The sequence below is a fragment of the Bufo gargarizans genome, chromosome 3 (assembly GCF_014858855.1).
Source record: "Bufo gargarizans isolate SCDJY-AF-19 chromosome 3, ASM1485885v1, whole genome shotgun sequence".
Classification (NCBI taxonomy): Eukaryota; Metazoa; Chordata; class Amphibia; order Anura; family Bufonidae; genus Bufo; species Bufo gargarizans.
Genome location: NC_058082.1, coordinates 480,874,230 through 480,898,820, shown reverse-complemented (window position 1 = coordinate 480,898,820; position 24,591 = coordinate 480,874,230). Strand labels below are relative to the sequence as shown.

The 24,591-nt window shown below is 43.1% G+C and overlaps 1 protein-coding gene across 1 annotated transcript in view; it reads right to left on the bottom strand.

Annotated features, from left to right (window-relative positions):
* NEK8 (NIMA related kinase 8) overlaps positions 1–24,591 on the bottom strand; it is a 112,042-nt gene that overhangs the window by 660 nt on the left and 86,791 nt on the right. The window contains exons 10-14 of the mRNA XM_044287123.1: positions 18,687–18,804; positions 10,276–10,426; positions 7,886–8,049; positions 7,489–7,647; positions 1,409–1,567 (exon numbers count right to left, since the gene is read on the bottom strand). Of these exons, the coding sequence (XP_044143058.1) occupies positions 1,409–1,567; positions 7,489–7,647; positions 7,886–8,049; positions 10,276–10,426; positions 18,687–18,804 (751 nt within the window). The remainder of the gene's footprint in view (positions 1–1,408; positions 1,568–7,488; positions 7,648–7,885; positions 8,050–10,275; positions 10,427–18,686; positions 18,805–24,591) is intronic.

Genomic DNA, 24,591 nt, shown 5'->3' with positions numbered 1-24,591 from the left:
TCGACTCTGTGTCTCCGGGACTGAAAAACCAGCACTGATTCTTTTTTAAAACAGATTATTTAAAGTCTCAGCTTCAAAGCAGAGCAAAAGGAGGACACGACTCATATGTGTGTACATACTGTATATATATATGTATACTGTATATATATGTATATATATATCCCCACGGGGGAGGGGGGGGGTGAAAAAATGTAATTTCTGACATCTCATCAATGGGGTTGGCTTATCAAAACAATCTCTTATTCGGGCATATGGAGATCATAGAAGGGGATTCCCCACTTAGGACCACCCTCTATATGCTGGAGGGAAGAAATGCTAAACAAGAGTTTTTATAATGGGACCCTATGGGTGACTTCTGCCACTTTATACCTTTTTGGCCCTTTCTCTGTATACATCAGGAAATCCAAGACTAAGTGCAGAGTCTTGGTCCAGAAAGCTTGCTAAAGCAGCATGCACTATACAGCAAAAATACTGCTGTGCCAGATTAGCAGAAAATATATTGATAATCTGGCAGGTTGAAGGTAAATCTGTTGCAGGATGGAGGCAAATCAGTGGAAAAATAGAGATAGTAGAATGCTGGGTCTGCAAGGGATGAGACTAGCAGCACATTGACCTAAAAAATACTTTGAGGATCATCTATCTTGTAGGCCGTCTAATTTGACACCATGGACCTGCCAGATTATCAGATTACAGTTGGAAAATACTCCTACCGTCTACGTGCATACCACAAGTAAGGAGCCATATTGCAGTTTTAGGACATTTTACAGTCACAGAGATGGCAGGGATTTCATGAGAAACCATGGTTTAGACAGGACTGCTCTGGATCTCCTTAAAGAGACCAGTCCTGTATGGAGACTTATTGGCAATGCTCTATGGGAAACAAATATGCAAAGAAGTGTCTCCCAGGAAACAGAACCATCTCACCAGCGCCACCTATTGGAAGTGGCCACCCATGGATCATTATTCAACAAGCTTATAGACCTGTCAATAAATTTTGATGAAAAACAGGTCTTGTTAGGGGGGGGGGCAATGAGAACACAACCCTGTTCCTTGTGTGGAGAGCCGGGTCCAGGTCTCTCACAGACTTTAAAATAGCCAAAAGTGTACGCTTCCACCAGGGCTGAGAGCTCAAATATCTGAAATGTCAGTGTAAAAGCCCCCCATTCTTCACATAGTTTTTGACATCCTATCTTGGGCTTCTGCCAGCAGTTCTACTCACTGTCGGCTTGTTACAGAGAGAATGGCACTGGATTATGATTATAGGATTTCAGGAGGAAGCCATGTATAATAGTTTCCAGGGCTTATTGCAATGTTCGTCACTGACGGGAAGCTTGGCATTGCGGAGATGTCCCTGCAGGACCTAGCTCGTGCATACTGATATGAGCTTAAGCACTTGTGGCATACTTACGCTTCACGGCTAAAAGAGTGTTGCCATGGCAACAGGCCACCGATGTCACAGTATAAGGGTGGCTCTCTTCAAGTTGTACCATTTTGGGGACCCCAATTCCCTCATCTCTGCGTCCTAATCGTCCTCTGGCTCCTTTTCCCCAGGTCAAGACTTGGCCATCTGTAAAGTAAACATCTGTTTTAGTTTTTAAGGGATTACGGTCCAGCCAGGCAATGTACACCGACTCTGCAACCTCTGTCCCCATGGCTAGGAGTGTACAGGACACCATAATACATGTATTTTATTTCTTCCAAGGACGGTCCGCATCAGTCTCACAGCTGAAAACGACTTATTGCATAAGTATTCAGTATTCTGTCGTAGCCGTTAGGAGGACATTATCGGTATTCACATCGGTGGTCCATGGCGGACACAGAGGAACACAATGAACAAACGTTTTGGGTTATCTAATGGTTTGGATACTTATGAAATCACATAAAAGCTGAGGGTATCCCTAAAAGGCCTGCAACAGCAGGACATTTATCCTCAAAGGGCTATTCCCATCTGGAAATTTCTGACAGGATATGCCATAAATGTTTGGTAATTTCAGGTCACACCTCACGAGGCGCTGTTGCATGGAGAGGAGGCTGGCTATTTTCAGAAGTCCCATAGAGGTGAATGGAGAGAGCAGCGAATATATGGTCACCTCTCCATTTCCGACAGTAAATGCCGGGGCCCCGTTCGTGGCATATCCTGTGTTTATGGCATACATGTCCAGATAGGAATACCCCTTTAAAATGAGTGCCTTATCGATCCTGAACTACTGAGCACTATTGTATCTAACAGCCATCTATAAAGCTACTGTGCTACATAGACATACTCATGGATCACTTGACATCCTCTCCAGAAGCACAGACTAAAGAACTTTCCTTCAGAAAGGAAATATCCACCTTTTAAGGACTTAGCTCCTTAGGGTCATGCATGGAATTTAATTGTGCCTGCTAGTTTACTACTGATAGGGCGTCATAGAAATATTATAGATTAAAGGAGTGCTCCTGGCTCTCATATATTGATAATCTATCCACAGGACAGGTCATCAATATAAAAAGCCTGGAGAACCCCTTCAAAGGGGTTTATCCCTTATATTTTTGTCTACTAATTCATATCTGTGCTTTTCAGATTGTAGTTTTTTTTTTAATTCTATTTCCTGAACATGATTATGAAGGCAGCCATCTTTAGGTTTACAACAGCCAAATGGATCACAGGAACCTACAGGCTGGAGATTCACTTCTACGTACCAGTGTAGTGGTCATGGTCTGTGATGTGTTGAGGTGAGGGGGAGGAGGCGAGCTGCGACATGATCTATTGTGAATGATCTGGTGCAGTGTTATCTGTGAGAGCTTTTATTTTAATCCTGTCTGTGATGATAATGAGATGCTTGCTGAAAACTCATCCCTACAGAACCTACTCTAACGATCAAAGGCCATAGCGAAACTTGCAAGAATTCAGAATTTTTTTATTTCACTCTAGATACAAACATGGAAAATTTTACAAAACACCACATTTTCTTAAAAATATATTTGATTTAATAGGTCATTTTCTGTTTACACATTTTCCTTAAAGTCAGGAATTGCAAGTCATACTTTAAATAAGAGACATGTCTATGTTTTATTGGTACATCTGCATAGTCCTCATGGAACTGGCAATCTCTGAATATTACAGTTCTCAGCCCTTTACGGTTGCATTCTCTGATTCCAGTGACAAAAAGATTAAATTTAGTACAAGGTTGACTCTACCCTGATATGGTATATTAGTTAAAAGATTTTCCCATATATATATATATATTTATATTAATTTACTCTGTTAGATCATGCAAGACATACAATTGTTCAATTGGAATCATTTGTATGTCTAGATATTGCTGTTCCATACTTGTAATGGTGCCCCCTGGTGTTCTTATGCTTTTATCTCATAACGACCACTTAAGGAGTCCAGTGCCGATGGTCACACATGCTCAGTGTATCAATCACACCACGCAGATCTTCTTGTACATGACCAGAATGATTCCTGCTCTAGTTTAGGCCAGGAAGTGATAGTCTGCGCATTATGCTGGCCATATACAGTATATTAGATGAATGTCAACCAAATCTAACGATTCCTGGGCGACACTCTGCTCTCAGGGAGTCTCTCTTTAAAATCCTTACACCCTAATAGGATTTAAGGACAACTGTTTATCATCAATGTGCATATTTAATCCCCAGTAAGTACAAATCCGTTGACTAGCCAGTGGAGGGAGGAGATGAGAAGTTAAAAAAGCAGACTATATATTAAGCGATTAAAATAACTATGGGAATGGTTAATGAACCTGGCAGATCTGAGACTTTTCCTATGAAATAATATGATAATGATATTGGCCCTGTGGGTTCAGCTCAGTGTTATAATACATGTGCGCAGCTTCTAATATTAGGTTCATGCTACTTCTTGTGGATATTTCTGGAAATTGGTATTTCAATTTGGATACCAATTTCCAGAAATATCCACATAATTACAAGGTACCCACTACTTGAACTACCCATCTCTAAGCTAGTCATATAGTTTCATGCTACTTCTTCCAGATTACTTAGATCTCATTATAGCAGCAACCTATTCAGGAATTTCTTCAGATTCATCTATAGAGTCATGGAGGAACCTTTTCCTTGTGCTATGAGAACAAACTGCAAATAATCCAAAACGCTGTTTCTAGTTTCTCTTCCTCTGCATCCACACAATTAGATTAAATAGCAAAAAAATATAAAAAATCCAATGCTGCTGGATTTTATTTTTTTTATGATGTCATGGTCGCAGCAATTTGCGAGTTAAGCTGCAACCCAATTCAGTTCAACGGCTGCCCCGCAACACAGTGATCCTTGGTCATGCGGTGGTGCAGCGTTGGCAGGCGCAATGCAGTGATGTCATCATGTTTGCTGCGCTGAGCCACAGAGCACAGTGTGGGTCACTGCACAGCGAATGCCAGTGCTGACCCACCGATGTGGGGCATCATCCCATGGTGGGCACAAGGAAGCATCACTCTGCAGTCATTGGGGAGGGGACACACTTAAAGATGGCATCCCTGTGAGGGAGCACTTGAGAGCATCATTCTGTGACAGGAGCACTCAAGGGACATCAAGGAGCCACTTAAGGGGACAGCAGTGTGGGAGCACTTAAGAGTGCATCACTGTGATGGTGCCAGTTAAGAGGGCACCACTCTGTGAGGGGGGGCACCTGAGGAGGCATCACTGTATGAAGGGGGCATCACTATGTGTGGGGGACACATAAGGCAACATCATAATGTGTGGCGGGTACTTATAGGACATTACTTTGTGTGGGGGCCTTTTACGAAGCATTATTCAGTTTAGGTGCACTTAAGGTAGCATCATACTGCATAGGGGGCACTAAGGGGGCATCATACTGTAAAGGAAAGCACTAAGGAGGCATTATACTCTGTCGGGGCTCTAAAGTCGTATCATATTGTTTGAGAGGCACTAAGGGACATCATTACTGTCTAGGGGGGCACTTAGGGGCATCATTATTGTGATGTGGCACTAAGGGGACATTCTTGTTGTGTTGGAGCCCTAAGGGGAATGGGTGGGATTAGAAAAAAATAAACTTGCCACACTGCGTTGAACACCACTGGAATATGCCAGGTCCTTCAGGAGTGAGAGATATTCTTTGTAGACATTCTTCACTCTGGACAACAGATGAGGGTCCTAAGAGTAAGACCCTCATCTAGTAAAGGGGTATTTCCATCTTAGAAAGTTACGGAATATGACCAGAACCCCTGCAGATCCTCAAAACTAAGGACCAAGTCCGCTTTGACACTACCAAACAGCAGCAAACCGCGGCCACAAAGTAATAGTACAGGGATGCTCAACCTGCGGCCCTCCAGCTGTTGTAAAACTACAACTCCCACCATGCCCTGCTGAAGGCTGAGAGCTGTAGGCTGTTCAGGCATGCTGGGAGTTGTAGTTTTGCAACCGCTGGAGGGCCACAGGTTGAGCATGCCTGTGATAGTATATTGCACATTCTACCGTGATTTCCTGATGGAAGGATAGTCAACAAGCAGGTAGGGAGATATGTTATTCTAGTGTGCAGAACTTCCCACATTGAGTAATACGAGTATGTTGGTACACAGTGGTGCACGTCATTCGCTACATACAACATGAAATGTCAATTCTAAATGCCTGTGTTTGAAGTGGAATAATTATGTTTATTTACTCAGGTGAGTAACAGAATGGAAAAGCTCTGACTACATAATAACATTTCCACAGGATTTCACGTCATGTGATTTACAATCTTTTACAATCTCTGTATTCCAACTTTTATTAAATTTATGATCCAGATTAATAGAATCTAGAACAGTAATGGCTAACCTCCGGCACTCCAGCTGTGGTGAAACTACGACTCCCAGCATGCACCATTAATTTCTGTGGAGTTCTGAGAACAGTTAAGCAAGTGTACATCTTGGGAGTCGTAGTTTTACCACAGCTGGAGTGCTGGAGGACAGCCATCACAGATCTAGAAGATTTAGATACAGTTCTAATATTAGCTTGATGTTGGTGGAGTGTCAGGACATTGATTTTCGGTTGACCTGTTAGTTCCCATCACAAGACCCTTGCTGTTTTCCAATCAAAATCTGTTCATACAATGCTGTGTGGCTGCAGACTTAACAACAATTTTGTTTGTGTAGCCCTGTCAGTCTAAACATTAAGAGATCAGATGTAATTTGTGGGGAAACCTGGCAACTAAAGGGCGCTTTACACAGACCGAGAATCCGCCAGATAAGCGCTAACTAGCGTTCATAGGAATGCTCGTTAGCAATTATCTAGAGGTGTAAAGGTGCTGGCGATTACCTGATGGACGAGCAAAACTCTCGTTCATCGGGTAATTGGATCATTGTGCAGACACCTAAATTGTCGTTTGCTGGGCAGCAGGCATCATGCTGTTGGAAAACAACAAGTCTGTATGGAGACGAGCGATGGTATTAGCGATCGCTTCTCCTCATTCTGTGGAGGAGAGTGCTGCATGTAAATACAGCCATCTCCTTCACTAACGATAAGACGACTTCCATGATGGAACGCTTCTTTCTCAGCCATTGCCTGCAAAATTGTCCCGTGTAAAGGAACCTTAAGTGTTCAATTTCCCTACAGCGCCACCAGAGAGGAAATGAAGCATTACACAGTGTCCATTCAATTCATGGCCTCTCTGTGTAGTGCAGGACAGGACAGGTCCTCCAGAGAGAGAGAAATGCTCTTTGTAACCGCTCTTCACTCTGGCCAAGAGATGAGGATGCTGAACAGAGGACCCTCAACTTTTTTAACTCAGAGTTCTATATAAGGGTGTTCTAAAGTGGACAACCCGTTTAAGTCCAACTGTGAGGTCAAACCTGGAACCCATCTCAACTGGCAAAGGTATTTTCAAGTAAATAATGTACTGAAAATGAAAGACCTCACAACTGCTATAAGTCATGCCACATAGAGAACCCTTTAGAAGGTGCAATGTAACATGGAGATGATCTCCTCACTCTCATACTGTGGTTGTGCTATCTCTTGCGATACCATATTGTGTACTCTGCTTGAGGGTGGAGCATGACAATGTATAAGAGCTGTGGAGATGGACATCACCGACAGCGATCCTGGCCCACCAATAAAAGTAACTGGAAAAATGAGTGGAGGTTAGGCATGGACATTGTTTCATTAGATTTTCTGACAATAAACATTTATGGTCTGACCAATGTCCATGACTAGCTATTCTCCACTGAACTGTCGGGGCCTACAGAAACAACCATGTATGGTTTTTCTGTATCTCTCACAACTTGTTTGTAGGAAAGGCAGGTGGGTGGCTGGTCAGCAAATCTTATTAGACATTTATGGCATATTAAACTGATATGCAATAAATATTAACTGACGGAAAACACAATTAAGATAGGAGACGTTAAGAAATTACTTTTAAAGCAAGTGTTGACTCTTCACATGTGTGGTTCCCTAAAAAAACAAGGCAATTGATACTGGAATATGACTGCTGTAAACTTAATGACCAGAGCATACTGCATGAACTGATAGGCTCACCTGTACAAACTGCTACAGTGAAGGCATCACCACATGCCACCATTGTGACCTTCAATCCCTGTGGTGCACTCACAAGACAGGGCACTCTGCTATGTCTGTAGGTGCTAGTGCCTAGTTGTCCGTGTTGATTGCTACCAAAGGTATAACACTGACCCAAGGCTGAAAGACAGAAAAAAAAGCAGTAAAGCAGCGGGATGTTCACAAAGCCCCCATTCATCTCATATGTCTGTGTGCTTGCACGTACAATAGTAAGTCAACACTAATGTTAGCTTTAGAAAGTCACACTGAAGAAACTTTCCTTGCCATTCACAAAAGGCGAGTGTTGGTCATTTGAGTGAATACAAACACTAAATCCCATTGCAAACAAGGTTCACTCTCACTTTTCCTACACACTCACCAGTTACTACAGCAGAGTGGGAAGTGCTCACATCAGCATACAGGATGGCTTCTTGGTTCAGAGGTGCCGACTGTACAGGAGTGAAGATGAAGGCCTCTTCCACTTGATCCTCTGGAGGGGGCTCATTAACAGACGAGATCTGATCTAAGCCCAGCTTGTTAAATCTGCCGAAAAGCAAGCATTTTACGGTATATGAAACATTTCATTACAACCCATCGGTTGCAGTGTCCAACTTATTGGTTCCCTGTCCCTATCTATCTGCCAACCTCTGTCTGGCAGAATGTCTCCTCTAACCATGGCTGGGGGTGAGGACTGATTACTTGGCACGCACATACATCTACTGTACATCTGAAGGGCCAACATACAGACGTGGACAAAATTGTTGGTACCCTTTGGTCAATGAAAGAAAAAGTCACAATGGTCACAGAAATAACTTTAATCTGACAAAAGTAATAATAAATTAAAATTCTATAAATGTTAACCAATGAAAGTCAGACATTGTTTTTCAACCATGCTTCAACAGAATTATGTAAAAAAATAAACTCATGAAACAGGCATGGACAAAAATGATGGTACCCCTAACTTAATATTTTGTTGCGCAACCTTTTGAGGCAATCACTGCAATCAAACGCTTCCTGTAACTGTCAATGAGACATCTGCACCTCTCAGCAGGTATTTTGGCCCACTCCTCATGAGCAAACTGCTCCAGTTGTGTCCGGTTTGAAGGGTGCCTTTTCCAGACTGCATGTTTCAGCTCCTTCCAAAGATGCTCAATAGGATTGAGGTCAGGGCTCATAGAAGGCCACTTTAGAATAGTCCAATTTTTTCCTCTTAGCCATTCTTGGGTGTTTTTAGCGGTGTGTTTTGGGTCATTGTCCTGTTGCAAGACCCATGACCTGCGACTGAGACCAAGCTTTCTGACACTGGCTAGTACATTTCTCTCTAGAATTCCTTGATAGTCTTGAGATTTCATTGTACCCTGCACAGATTCAAGACACCCTGTGCCAGACGCAGCAAAGCAGCCCCAGAACATAACAGAGCCTCCTCCATGTTTCACAGTAGGGACAGTGTTCTTTTCTTGATATGCTTCATTTTTTCGTCTGTGAACATACAGCTGATGTGCCTTGGCAAAAACTTCGATTTTTGTCTCATCTGTCCACAGGACATTCTCCCAGAAGCTTTGTGGCTTGTCAACATGTAGTTTGGCATATTCCAGTCTTGCTTTTTTATGATTCGTTTTCAACAATGGTGTCCTCCTTGGTCGTCTCCCATGTAGTCCACTTTGGCTCAAACAACGACGGATGGTGCGATCTGACACTGATGTTCCTTGAGCATGAAGTTCACCTTGAATCTCTTTAGAAGTCTTTCTAGGCTCTTTTGTTACCATTCGGATTATCCGTCTCTTAGATTTGTCATCAATTTTCCTCCTGCGGCCACGTCCAGGGAGGTTGGCTACAGTCCCATGGATCTTAAACTTATGAATAATATGTGCAACTGTACTCACAGGAACATCTAGTTGCTTGGAGATGGTCTTATAGCCTTTACCTTTAACATGCTTGTCTATAATTTTCTTTCTGATCTCTTGAGACAGCTCTTTCCTTTGCTTCCTCTGGTCCATGTCGAGTGTGGTACACACCATATCACCAAACAACACAGTGATTACCTGGAGCCATATATATAGGCCCAATGGCTGATTACAAGGTTGTAGACACCTGTGATGCTAATTAGTGGACACACCTTGAATTAACATGTCCCTTTGGTCACATTATGTTCTGTGTTTTCTAGGGGTACCATCATTTTTGTCCATGCCTGTTTCATGAGTTTATTTTTTTACATAATTCTGTTGAAGCATGGTTGAAAAACAATGTCTGACTTTCATTGGTTAACATTTATAGAATTTTAATTTATTATTACTTTTGTCAGATTAAAGTTATTTCTGTGACCATTGTGACTTTTTCTTTCATTGACCAAAGGGTACCAACAATTTTGTCCACGTCTGTATATGTAATCCTGATTGTTTCATGTGCCTTATCCAATATATACTGGGTGAAACTTGGTTTCCTGAACAATTTGTTGGTTCATGTATAATTTCTGACATTGTTACTCCTGACCTTGATGTCTCCTGCCTGATACCCATCACTGAACACCATATGTGAAGGAACGCTATCCACTTGAACCTTTTGCTTCGTCCATCTGCCTGATCTATGATATTCTAGCCAGTCCACAAGGTTTCTATTGAAGACTATTCTGCAAAATGCAATCTGGTGATCCTTTGCAGTCTGGTCCATACCTTGTTAGAGCAATAACATGAACAGCCAGATACTCATGGCAATGATAGGAAGGGTCAGATGACAGAAACCACATCTGTTACTGATCTATGGCCAACTAACCTGTTACTGCCACAGGCCAGGATCTGGTTGCCCACTGTTAGAACCATGGAACTGTCAATGCCACACATTACTTTCTGTGGTTCATACTCCTGTGGGATTGCTACCTTCTGAGGAGAATTGTGAGATTCCTGGTTTCCAAGGCCAAGACGTCCTGTGGTAGGGAGAAAAACATGTATCAAATCCCTCTTTTATTGCAATTATTTGTTATCTTTACATATTTCCGAGCGCTCTATGCAAAACGTACCAACATCTGTCTCTGTCCCTAGTTTGGTTCGTAGTCAGATTTCCCTCTGACACACGCTGGAGTCAATTTCCAAGAAAACCTAACTTACTACCTTTGGATGTCTAGAACAAAAAGATCTGGTTGTATTCTGCCAATTATACAAAGCACCAAGTACTGTTTTCAATCATCACTTTTATGTTTAGAGGCGATCGAATAACTTCCAGGTAATCAGACGGCTGAAATACTAAAAGCTACTTAAAGGATTTGAGGAGCTGATCTTGTGGGACACAGGGAGTTATCCTCTTGAATGGCCAAGTAAGCGAAGGACTGAGAAAATATTCTTAAATTGGGAGGTCAGCGTAGCAAAGGAAGGAGGATCTGAGATCTGATGTCAGGGGCAGATTAACAGGTAACAATCAGAAGGAAAATGTTATGAAAAAATTACACCCAATTGGTTCTTCTGAGTGATGACATAATGAAATTCTGTGTGCTGCCTGTGTGAAATGCCAGCTGTATGCACATGGTGCATTGTGGTACCTGAAATCCTACAGAACAGATGCCATGATGTCAAGTCACTTTATTTCCTTTCTCCTACAAACAGGAATCAGCTTGAGACTACCAATGTCAACAGGTGTCAAATCAAAAGCCTATGCCCACACGTAGCATCGCGGATCCACCACAGAAACAAAGTCAAAATCTAAATAGATGAAATGCAGACTTAGTTGCAGATTTCACCCCAGACATGACAAAGGCTGAAATCCGTGCTAAAAATCTGTGGAAAGTATTGCCCTGCCCTGAATTTAAATCTGCACCACATGCAAACTTCCAAGTGGATTTCAACCTGCAGCATGTGGATGAGATTCCATAAAATCTCAACCAATTTTCTGCTACTGTAACAAATTGCGGATTTCCTGCCTGCAAATTTGGACATAAAATCTGCAGCGTATCTATAAAGTTTGAACATACTGTAGGAAGGCGCAAGGAACCGTCGTTGATGGAAGGTATGTGTCACCGAGGTTCCTGGCCTCGGTGGAGTAAGAGTCAGTTTTCATGTGTCAGCAGCAGTTGCTATTTGACACCTTGCTATTTAGTATAGCTGTAATAACTGATGCGGGATGGCTCTTACTGGGAGTAGTCAAAGTGATGGGTGGGTGACTACTCCCCACGTTCCAGGCCAGGTCTTGACTGGCCTATATAAAAAAACCCAGCCAGCAGTGTCAGCTGGTGGTAACTACCTCTCTCTCTGACACAGGAGCTCTGGCAATCACCGGATTGGGATCTGTGCTAGGCTGGAGGCCTGAGTTTTGGGAGGTCTGCTTTGTCCTGAGCAATGCCGATCGGGTGTGAACTAACACCTAGGATAACACGTGACTCTTTTGCTGTATGAACTGTCTAGGTGTGAACAAACACCAAAACTGCAAATGGACTGTCATACTGTTTTTTTGCCATAAGTGTGAATAAAACCCGTATCCCCGGAAGAAGCCAGGTCACCGGCGAAACGGCGTTGGGGTTGTTCTTTCACCAAGCCTTATTGTCCTCACACTTGCCTCCATTGTAGGTTGTTTGGGGTTTTGTTATTTTGAGGCGTCTTGGTGTTTTTCCATCTCTCATACTTTTTCCCTGGTCTCTGGTGTGCTGACCTCCCGGCCCCTCCTTGGGTCCTGTTCCTTATCTGTGTGTCCCACCTTTGTGCTGCCTTTTATCATTATGTATGTATGTATTGTACATCAATAATAAAGCTTTTTGATTTTCATAATTGTGAAAGTCACGTTCGTTTTTTTGGCGACACTGAAGTTTTTGAGTTACAAACTGGTCTTTGCCTCTATACTGCGTCCGCTTGTCCTGTCTACCAGAGCGAATCCCCACAATACCCAAATAGGTTGAGAGGCAAGCTTAGATAAATTGGGTTTCTTTGAATACAAAACCAAATCTGACCATACACAGAGCATATAGGATACACAGGCATACAGTGGACATATAGGATACACGGGCATACATAGGACATATAGGATACATAGGACATATAGATACACAGGCATACATAGGACATACAGTCAGGTCCATAAATATTGGGACATCGACACAATTCAAAATTTTTGGTCTCTATACACCACCACAATGGATTTGAAATAAAACGAACAAGATGTGCTTTAACTGCAGACTGTAAGCTTTAATTTGAGGGTATCAAATCAGGCAAACGGTGTAGGAATTATAACAGTTTGCATATGTGCCTCCCACTTGTTAAGGGACCAAAAGTAATGGGACAATTGGCTTCTCAGCTGTTCCATGGCCAGGTGTGTGTTATTTCCTCATTATCCCAATTACAATGAGCAGATAAAAGGTCCAGTGTTCATTTCAAGTGTGCTTTTTGCATTTGGAATCCGTTGCTGTCAACTCTCAAGATGAGATCCAAAGAGCTGTCACTATCAGTGAAGCAAGCCATCGTTAGGCTGAAAAAACAAACCCACCAGAGAGATAGCAAAAACATTAGGCGTGGCCAAAACTACTGTTTGGAACATTATTAAAAAGAAGGAACGCATCGGTGAGCTCAGCAACACCAAAAGACCCGGAAGACCACAGAAAACAAGTGTGGTGGATGACCGAAGAATTCTTTCCCTGGTGAAGAAAACACCATTCACAACAGTTGGCCAGATCAAGAACACTCTCCAGGAGGTAGGTGTATGTGTGTCAAAGTCAACAATCAAGAGAAGACTTCACCAGAGTGAATACAGAGGGATCACCACAAGATGTAAACCATTCGTGAGCCTCAAAAACAGGAAGGCCAGATTAGAGTTTGCCAAACGACATCTAAAAAAGCCTTCACAGGCTGGAACAACATCCTATGGACAACTGAGACCAAGATCAACTTGTACCAGAGTGATGGGAAGAGAAGATTATATAGAAAGGAAGGAACTGCTCATGATCCTAAGCATACCACCTCATCAGTGAAGCATGGTGGTGGTAGTGTCATGGCGTGGGCATGTATGGCTGCCTATGGAACTGGTGCTCTTGTATTTATTGATGATGTGACTGCTGACAAAAGCAGCAGGGTGAATTCTGAAGTGTTTCGAGCAATATTATCTGCTCATATTCAGCCAAAGGCTTCAGAACTCATTGGACGGCGCTTCACAGTGCAGATGGACAATGACCCAAAGCATACTGCAAAAGCATCCAAAGAGATTTTTAAGGGAAAGAAGTGGAATGTTATGCAATGGCCAAGTCAATCACCTGACCTGAATCCGATTGAGCATGCATTTCACTTGCTGAAGACAAAACTGAAGGGAAAATGCCCCAAGAACAAGCAGGAACTAAAGACAGAGTAGAGGCCTGGCAGAACATCACCAGGGATGAAACCCAGCGTCTGGTGATGTCTGTGCGTTCCAGACTTCAGGCTGTAATTGACTGCAAAGGATTTGCAAGCAAGTATTAAAAAGTGAAAGTTTGATTTATGATTATTATGATGTCCAATTACTTTTGGTCCCTTAACAAGTGGAAGGCACATATGCAAACTGCTGTAATTCCTACACCGTTCATCTGATTTGGATGTAAATACTCTCAAATTAAAGCTGACAGTCTGCAGTTAAAGCACATTATGTTTGTTTCATTTCAAATCCATTGTGGTGGTGTATAAAGCCAAAAATGTTAGAATTGTGTCGATGTCCCAATATTTATGGACCTGACTATATAGGATACGCAGACATGCATAGGACATATAGGATACATCGGACATATAGGATACACAGACATACACCGGACATATAGGATACACAGGCATACGGCAGACATATAGGACACACATACATACACCGGATATATATGATAAGCAGACATACATCGGAGATATCGGATACACAGGATATATATGATACACAGGCATACATAGGATATATAGGATACACAGGACATATAGGATACACAGACAAACACAGGACATATAGGATACACAGGACATATGGGATAAACAGACATACCCCGGACATATAGGATACGCAGACATAAATAGCACATATAGGATACACAGACATACACTGGACATATATGATACAGACATACACCGGACACATAGGATAGACAGGACATATAGGATACACAGACAAATACCGGACATATAGGATACACAGACATACACAGGACATATAGGATACGCAGACATACACAGGATATATAGGATACACAGACATACACCGGATATATAGGATACACAGACATATAGGATTCTGTGGGGATTCGCTCTGGTAGACAGGGTGTGCGGACGCAGTACAGAGGCAAATTACCAGTTCTTAAATCACTTCCGTGTTTATTCACACATAAAGAAAAAAGAAAACATCACTTTGCAATCATTAGTTCACACATAATGGAAAGTCCACATAAAAAAAATCACCTTGTTGGCAGGCCCGTTTCCCTTACAGACAGGTCTCAGCCCTCTAGCACGGCACAAGCCTCAGATCCCAGCACACACACCTCCTGAGCTCCACTGTCAGACTGAGGTAATCCCCCTCACCTGGCATGCTGGCAAAACCCGGCCTGGAACATGAGGAGTAGTCACCCACCCAGCACTTTGACTACTCCCAGTAAGAGCCGTCCTGGATCAGCTATACAGCCATACTAAGTAATAGGTGTCAAACAGCAACTGCTGCTGACACAAAAAACGGCTTTTACTCCACCGAGGCCAGGAATCTCGGTGACACGTACCCTATCATCCACGATGATTCCTTTTACCTTCTTACAATACACAGGACATATAGAATATGCAGACATACACCGGACATATAGGATACACAGACATTCACCGGACAGATAGGATACACAGACATACACCAGACATTTACATTTAAAGGAGTTATCTTGAGGACATATCCAAACTCTGTGTCCCTTCCTTTTTCCCAAGGCACAACTCAGGGCTCCAGATGGCGACCAAAATGGTCGCCAATGCGCCTTAAAATTTGCAGATGGCGACAAGACTTTTTAGTCTTGTCGCCATTTGCGACTGTACCGCCGCGATCCTGCGCAGCCCAAGTTTTCTTCAGTAGCACAGGAGTCCCTCCCTCTCCACTGTGACGCGGCCGCCACTACCACCAATGGGGAGATAGCAGGGGAGGAGCTGTCGCCACTGCGCCACCAATGAATGTAAAACATAAGTATAGGCAGCGGTATCACAGACCCGGCACCCGGCCTCAATAACAGGGCATGACGCGGCAATTAACCCCTCAGGTGCCACATCGCATGCCCTGTTATTGAGGCCAGGTGCCGGGTCTGTGATACCGCTGCAGACAATTGTATAAAGGAGTTAAAGAGGACCTTTCATGGGTCCAAAGAATATGAACTTAGTAGTAGGCTGCATAGAGCGGCGCCCAGGGATCCAAGTGCACTTACTATTAGTCCTGGGCGCCGCTCCGTTCGTCTGCTGTGGCCCCCGGTATTTTCAAAATTCAGAGCAAGGAGGAGGAGACGCCAGTGTCTCTCCTTCTCCCTGACAGCAGCGCTAACCAATTACAGCGCAGGGCTCAGAGCCAGGGAGAAAAAAAACTCCCTCGCTCTGAGCTCTGCGCTGTGATTGGTCAGCGCTGCTGTCAGGGAGAAGGAGAGACACTGGCGTCTCCTCCTCCTTGCTCTGAATGTTGAAAATACCGGGGGCCACAGCGGACGAACGGAGCGGCGCCCAGGACTAATAGTAAGTGCACTTAGATCCCTGGGCGCCGCTCTATGCAGCCTACTACTAAGTTCATATTCTTTGGACCCACGAAAGTTCCTCTTTAAATACATTAATTGCTGATGCAGTGCGCCCTCCCAAAGCCTCATCACCCCCCATTATCACTGGCCACAAGTCCCGTGCCTCCCCCCCCCATTGTATTATGGTGGCCACAGGGTCCCATCCCCTCCATTGGTGGCAGTGGCAGATTACACTGCTGGGGCTCAGATCGTTACCATGGCAGCCAGGACACTACTGAATCCCTGGCTGCCATGGTAACCTCCTTGCTGCTGTGTGCACAAAGCACAGGGAGATGTGAGATCCTATTCATCCTGATAGATCTCTATCAGGGTAAATAGCATAAGGGATGAAAAGATCCAGGTTCTAGTCCCTAAGGGTAGAAATGGTTATTAAATACAAAGTTAAAAAAAAACTAAAAAAATACCAAAATACTAAAAGTTTAAATGGCCCCCTTCCCAGTTTTACATATAAAATTTACAAACAATAAAGAATAAACATATTACATATCGCCACGTCCCAAAAAGTGTGAGCTATTAAAATATAAAAAAATATTTCCGCTCGGTGAAGGCCGTAACAGAAAAAAAAAAAACTCTAAACCACGCAATTCGCCATTTTTAGTCACCTTGTCCCCTAGAAGATGTCCCTGGATGTGAGAGCTCTGTGGTTTTCTCCTATATGTAGTGCTGGCTCACTACTGTGACCTGCGTCTCATCTTCTCAAAGTCCTTTTTTTTTTTTTATTATATGCATTTTAAATTTGGCGACTAAAAAATGTAATGTGGCTCCTAAACTTTTTAGTTTAGGAGCCAATGGCTCCTGGTCATTTTTTTTTGTCTGGAGCACTGCAACTGTGTACTTTTAAGTAGTGACAGTGCCTGGTGTTCGTATTGTAGTGGATTTTAAGATCATCTCTACTAAGTACATGGTAAAGAGTGACAGGGATGTGGCCTTTCCCAAGTCCCTTCAAATAGCTTATCGGTGGGGATGCCGAGAAACATCCCCACCGATGGCCTAACCTAAGGATGGGGCATCATTTCAAAGTCCTGGATAACCCCTTTAATAAGACAAGCTAATTAAAGGTGAAGAAAACCTATTTACAGCAGATGAGATCAGGTGATGATTGCAGGTTGGGCTTCCAAAGAGGAGTATAGCAGATTGGGACCCCCTATGATGGGCAAATGCTCAAATAGGACAGGGTTTGTATTTCTAGAAAAAATTATAGACTCAATTCTGAAGACTGAATTATTAATCGGAAAAATGATTGCTGCAATACATACTCCTGGCATGTCGGAGCACATCACCATTCTTACACTGGCGGTCTATGCCCAATGCTACCCTGTGCTTCTCCTTCTGCAGCATTGCTAGGGTTTATACCTCCTTTGTTTCTGCACTGCAAGGGTTAATGCTCCTTGGTTTCTGTGTACACCTGCTTGACTAGTGGGCTAATCAGCCCTGCTTTATATTCTGTTTGTCCCACCTCTGGTCCAAGCAACAGGTTCTATCTGGCCATTTTAGTCTGCTGGATCCTGTGAAGGAGCTATAATCCATTTGTCTGTCTGCAATCTGACCTGTGCCTGCTACCCTGATCTGTTCATCTGTTTCCTGGATTCTGAATCTGCGGAGTCAGCCCTATCGCTGGGACTCTTTTTCAGATTTGCATGTATTCTGCCTGCCGGACCTCCGCCTGGTTCTGTCTTTGTGTTTTGCCTCGCACTGGTGTCTACAACCCCCAAGGGTCAGCAGCCAGCCACACTGGTTGGTTGGCACAGTGGTTCCAGAACTATTTTCCAACAGACACAAAACAGCAGCGTACAGTGATTCTGCTCAGGTATTGCTGCAACAATGATTATTAAAGGTCATCTGTCAGCAGATTTGTACCTATGACACTGGCTGACCTGTTACACGTGCACTTGGCTGTTGAAGACATCTGTGTTGGTCCCATGTACATATGTGCCCGCATTGCTGAGAAAAATGACGTTTTAATATATGCAAATGCAGCTCTCCCTGCAATAGCAACGCCCCCATTGCTCCTAAAGGCTTATTTGCATATATTAAATCTGTATTTTTCTCGGCAATGCGGGCACATATGAACATGGGACCAACACAGATGCCTTCAGCTGCCAAGCGCACATGTAACAGGTAATTCAGTTTAATATGTACAAATCTGCTGACAGATGCCCTTTAAATTAGCAAATATAAAATATGACATATTACAAGGGAAAATACTCTAAATGAGCTGTAATGTCTTCATTAAGAACCAATTAGCATCGTTATGACCCTGTGACAAAAAACGTATGGTTCCTTGTGTGAACCAAACCAAGAAGATCTTGTTCTACCTGTACAGAGGTTACAGTTTCGGCACTGTGTATGGTGGTGTACTGTACAGCTTAGTACAAGACCTGTGTGCAATAACACTGGCTGACAGTCCATTAAGCCATTTACACAGACTTATGTGCAGAGAGGTCAGGACAAGCCCTACCATTGTCCCCACGGCCCCAGGAAAACACTTCTTTCTCGTTTGAAACTGCAAGAACATGTGAAGCCCCGCAGGACACGTGAACTATCTCATAACCCAGGAGAGCTTCTACGATCTTGGGCTGTGGGAGAAAGCAGAGGAAGTCAAATATGATACAATTTATAACTTGCATTAGGACTACTATACACGTCTTATTAGAAATTCACAGCAATAGCCAGTCTGCTCATGCCCAGTCCTGAGAGCTTCATCTCTGATTCACTTACATTAATGTATCTAATATCACTTTTCTACTGGACATAGACATATATTTGAATCATTGGTCTGTAAAGGGGACCTGCAAGTCCCTCATGCTGACCTCTTTGAGGGAAGCACACTGTAGTGACAGACACGCTGATATCAGCAGTCACTTAGGAGTTAATGTGAAGTCGTATTTTGAGAAATCACAAGTTAAAGGGGTTTTCCAAGCTCCTGATATTGATGGCTTATCCTCAGGATAAGTCATTAATATCTGATCGGCGAGGTTCTGACACCCCGCACACCCACCGATCAGCTGTTCCCTGTGGCCTCAGGTTACTAGCTCTTGAATGGAACAGGAAGCACAGCTCCTTTCATAGTGTAGTGGCCGTGCTGGGGTACTGCAGCTCTGCTCCTATTCACTTCTATGGAAAATGAGCTGCAGTACCCCAGCATGACCACTACACTATGAATGGAGCTGTGCTTCCCGTTCGATTCACAGTGCTCGTTCTAGCCCCAGAGGCTGCAGGGAAGATCTGATCGGCAACGGTGCGGGGTGTTTGACCCCCGTCAATTGGATATTAATGACCTATCCTGCGGATAAGTCATCAGTATTAAGCACCTGTAAAACCTCTTTAAAGTTCATTTACCATGACACCCTATGCCACAAACCAGGGGGTGTGCGACTTTTTAAAGGCCATTGTGCCTAAACTTAGTTTGTATACTGCCCTTGCCACTTTATAAAAAGGGGGGAGTGGTAGGGTCAGGGTGGGAGCATGGTGTGGGTGGGAGAGTCACTATAATTTATGCTACGAGCTGGAGTAGAGTTCAATCTAGAAGCATGGACTGCCGGAGGATGCGCTTAATTTATGACCAGGCATGCGCCTAGTCATAATGAAGAGCATTCCCATGAGCACAGGGTCTTTAAAATGTCAGTCTTTGATAAATGACCATCATAGTTTGTGGCTGGTGAGGGGTCCACTGTGAAGGAGGAGTCCCCGCTGATTAAGATGTTTCTCTGTATAACTGCATATGGAAAAAAAATGTCAATCAGCGGCTGGAGGGCAGGGGGAGCCCCAATGTCATGTATGGACTTCCTGCTGCATGCTGAAATCAGTGTGTCTGCCACCTCATAAGGGACCGTTAAAGATGCATACACTAATAAACGTTTTCAATCATTGTGATGTATTCCACATGTTTTTGCAAATGCAGTTGTTAGGCCACTGGCTGCCACATTAAGCAACTGTCACCCATCAAGTGAATCTCAGGGGAGCACCAATGGACTGACAGGGGGTGCTCTTCTCTCACTGGCAAACTTCTTAGATGTTGTGGCCGCTACTAATCACAACATCTAAGGTGTCCACTACCAGATGTTTCTCTGATTCTCGGAGTTGCAGTGGTAGTCCAGCCAGTGTGATCACATGGACATATTGTACCATTATGGCCTACTGCAGTTAGAAAACTGCAATTAGGATGAAATAACACGTTCAAATGCAGTAAAACGTAAAGGATCATTGAATAGAAGGTTGGATTATCAACAATAACCTTTGAATTGTGGCAATGTAATGGCGAAAGAATGATGTGAATGAAATAAAAAAAAAATTAAAAAAAGTTCCACTATGTTTTGGTCAGAGTTTGTAACTGGTTGATTTAAACTAATAGTAACATGGTTTCTATTCATAATTAGTGCAAAACAAGTAGTAATAAAAAGGTCCACAAACTGTCCATATCTAGTAGAATGTCAAGAAACAAGCTTACCATGCGATACCCAAGAAGATTACATTTTGAAGCTTTGAGGGGAAAAAAGAGAAGAAGACAACTGAAGCATTTAGGCAAGAAGTTTAGAAAGACTAGTAGAAATGCTTAGGCGCGTTGTTAATGTTACTATTATTTATTTCTGTTGCTTATATAGCACTTACATATTCCACAGCGCCGTACAAAGATTGTCATCACTTATATTACCCACTGTCCCCAATGGGGCTCACAATCAAACATGCCCTAGGGCAGTGATGGCGAACCTTTTAGAGGCCGAGTGCCCAAACTGCAACCCAAAACCCACTTATTTATAGTAAAGCGCCAGCACGGCAATTTACCCTGAATACTACAGTCCAGTATAGTATATCCTCTGTGTACTTTATCATTTAGCTATAATAGCTGCCTACATTCAGTGCACTGCCTGTGCTGTTCATAGTGCGCCTGCGCTGATGAATGGCAGGAAAAGTCTAAGGCATATTGGTAGACCATAGACTTTTTCCAGAGTGCGAGTGCCCACAGAGAGGGCTCTGAGTGCCGCCTCTGGCACCCGTGCCATAGGTTCGCCATCACTGCCCTAGGGACAATGTCAGTAGCAGCTAGGTAACCCATTATCTAGTTTTTGGAATGTGGGGGTAAATCAGAGGAGAGGCACACAAACACAGGGAGAACACAAAGTGATGTTCTCCTTGGCGAGATTCAAATTCAGAACCCCCGTGCTAACCACTGAGCCCCTTTGCTGTCCAATAAGTAGTAGTGGTTTTACTCATTAAAGGGGTTGTCCTACGAAAAATATTCTACAGTTTTCAAACCGGCACCTGGATCTAAATACTTTTGTATTTGCATGTAATTAAAAATTTTGCATAGCCACTGAGTTATTCAATACAATGCATCTGTATGGCGCCTCCTGCTGTTTTTTTTTTCTTTTTTCTTTGTCCTGCTTATTTTAATGGCCGCACATGCTCAGTTTCATCCTTCAACTGCCTCCTGAGCTGTGATAGGGAGAGCTGAGACACGCCTCCTGATATGTGATAGGGAGAGCATGGACACGCCTCCTGAGCTGTGATAGGGAGAGCTGAGACACGCCTCCTGAGCTGCAGCAGAAAAGACACTCCCCTTGAGGGGTCAGCTTGTAAGATATACTGTAAATCTAACAGAGTAATGGATGGGGAGATCTCTGGATCCATGTGGGATACAGGACTGGTTCTAGCTTTGTTAGAAAGAGACTGTCATGTACAATATGATTTCTGATTTTCCTTTTTTACATTAGTCATGGGATAACCCCTTTAAGTATCAGAAATCTGGACAACTCTTCCTGCAGTTCTGCTCAGCTAGCCAAAGCTGATCGATCTGGTGGCCTCCTATGCCAAAACCAAGCACTCTGTTATTGCCTTGGTGCCAACAGAAGTAAAACTGCAGTGACAGCATGTGTCCACTTCAAGACACTATTTTACAGTTTATGTTTAGGTCCTTGGGGTGAAGCATGAATATATGAGTCTAAGACAGACTGGTTTATTAGGGATCTACTGCCTTAAAGGCACCTTTAAACAGGTAGACCGTGCAGGCAATTATCGGAATGAATCATTTGTTCCCAATAATTGCCTGATTGTGACCGGAGGTGAGAGCTGCATTTACATGCAGCAATCACCTCCGTTGTATGGGAATGAGCGATCACTACTGCAATCGCTTGTACACATATAGATTCACTGTTTCTGGGCAGCAGATCGCTCTTTAGACAGGATGATCTCCTGCCAGGAAACAATGATTTTGGTGTCCACCCACATCATTGATGGCTTCATCTGATGAGCAAGCATTTTCTCATTTACTGGGTGATTGTCAGCACCTTTACACAGGGCAATTATTGGGAATGAGCATTTCTCTGAACCCTCCTTCCCCACAATTGCCCCGATTGTCACCCCATGTAAAAAGGGGGGTTTACAAATCCCCTTGAATAGACTGTGGTTGTTAGGCCAGACATATCTCAGATGTTCAGATGGGCTAGTATTGTGCTGAAAAGACTGTGGAAGTAATCTGTTTGTTTCTAAGAATAAAAGGAGAAACAAAATACGCCCAACCCTTTACCAACAGCAATGTTCTAAGGGTAAGGCCACACGGTCAGATTCCTGATCTAGTTTTTTATGCCAAAATTAGGTGTGGACCATAAAAGGAGAGAGAATATAAAGGACGGATATGTCTTTTTTAAATTCACTTCTGGTTTTGACTTCCAAAATTGCATCAAGAAACCTGACTGTGTGGTCGCACCCCAAGAGCTACAAGAAGCCAGCTCGGCTACAGTTTAGAAGGCCTTGTCTGTGTCAGGAGGAACGCCTTTGCTTTTGCTTATTACATGATGCAAGACTCATTGAGCTGTAGATGATAGATGAACCGGTGACAAGTCTATTTGTTGTGGATTAGGATGCATTTTAATGGTCTTCTGTTGACCACAAAATGATACGCTGGCATAAAATGTCCATTTCAGTGACTGTAACTGTTCACATTTGACTTGCTGATTCACTCAGACTGTGGCTTTCTGCTTGTCTCCATTCCTGTCTTTACTGCCTACCATCCATTTAGCAAACACTATTTAGCCAGAAAGGAGGAGGGGTGGCCCTGTATGTGAAAGATAGCATAAAATCTAATCTAATACAAGTTAGCGAGACCAATTTAAAGATGAAAAACAGCATGGGTTTACTTCAGGGAGATCATGTCAAACGAATCTCGTTGATTTTTTTGGAATGGGTGACTAAAATAATAGATGGCGGAGGTGCAGTAGACATCGCTTATTTGGACCTTAGTAAGGCTTTTGATACTGTCCCACATAGAAGGCTTATCAATAAACTGCAGTCTTTGGGCTTGAACTCCCATATTGTTGAATGGATTAGGCAGTGGCTGAGGGACAGACAACAGAGGGTTGTAGTCAATGGAGTATATTCAGACCAATGTCTTGTTACCAGTGGGGTACCTCAGGGATCTGTTCTGGGACCCATATTGTTTAAATTCAGCGAAATTGCAGAAGGCCTCAATGGTAAGGTGTGTCTTTTTGCTGATGACACAAAGATTTGTAAAAGGGTTGATGTTCCAGGAGGGATACACCAAATGGAAAAGGACATAGGAAAACTAGAGGAATGGTCAAAAATCTGGCAACTAAAATGTAATGTTGAAAAGTGCAAGATAATGCACCTGGGACGTAAAAACCCAAGAGCAGAATATAAAATCAGTGATACAGTCCTAACCTCAGTATCTGAGGAAAGGGATTTAGGGGTCATTATTTCAGAAGACTTAAAGGTAGGCAGACAATGTCATAGAGCAGCAGGAAATGCTAGCAGAATGCTTGGGTGTATAGGGAGAGGCATTACCAGTAGAAAGAGGGAGGTGCTCATGCCGCTCTACAGAGCACTAGTGAGACCTCATTTGGAGTATTGTGCGCAGTACTGGAGACCATATCTCCAGAAGGATATTGATACTTTGGAGAGAGTTCAGAGAAGAGCTACTAAACTGGTACATGGATTGCAGGATAAAACTTACCAGGAAAGGTTAAAGGACCTTAACATGTATAGCTTGGAAGAAAGACGAAACAGAGGGGATATGATAGAAACTTTTAAATACATAAAGGGAATCAACAAGGTAAAGAGGAGAGAATATTTAAAAGAAGAAAAACTGCTACAAGAGGACATCGTTTTAAATTAGAGGGGCAAAGGTTTAAAAGTAATAACAGGAAGTATTACTTTACTGAGAGAGTAGTGGATGCATGGAATAGCCTTCCTGCAGAAGTGGTAGCTGCAAATACAGTGAAGGAGTTTAAAGGGAGTCTTTCACGCAGATTCACCCTATTAACCTAATAACAGTGTTATGTCCACAGCATCCCCCCCTATTAAAACGGTTCTTACCGTTTGTTCCTTGCTAGCATCGTTGTGGAGAAAAA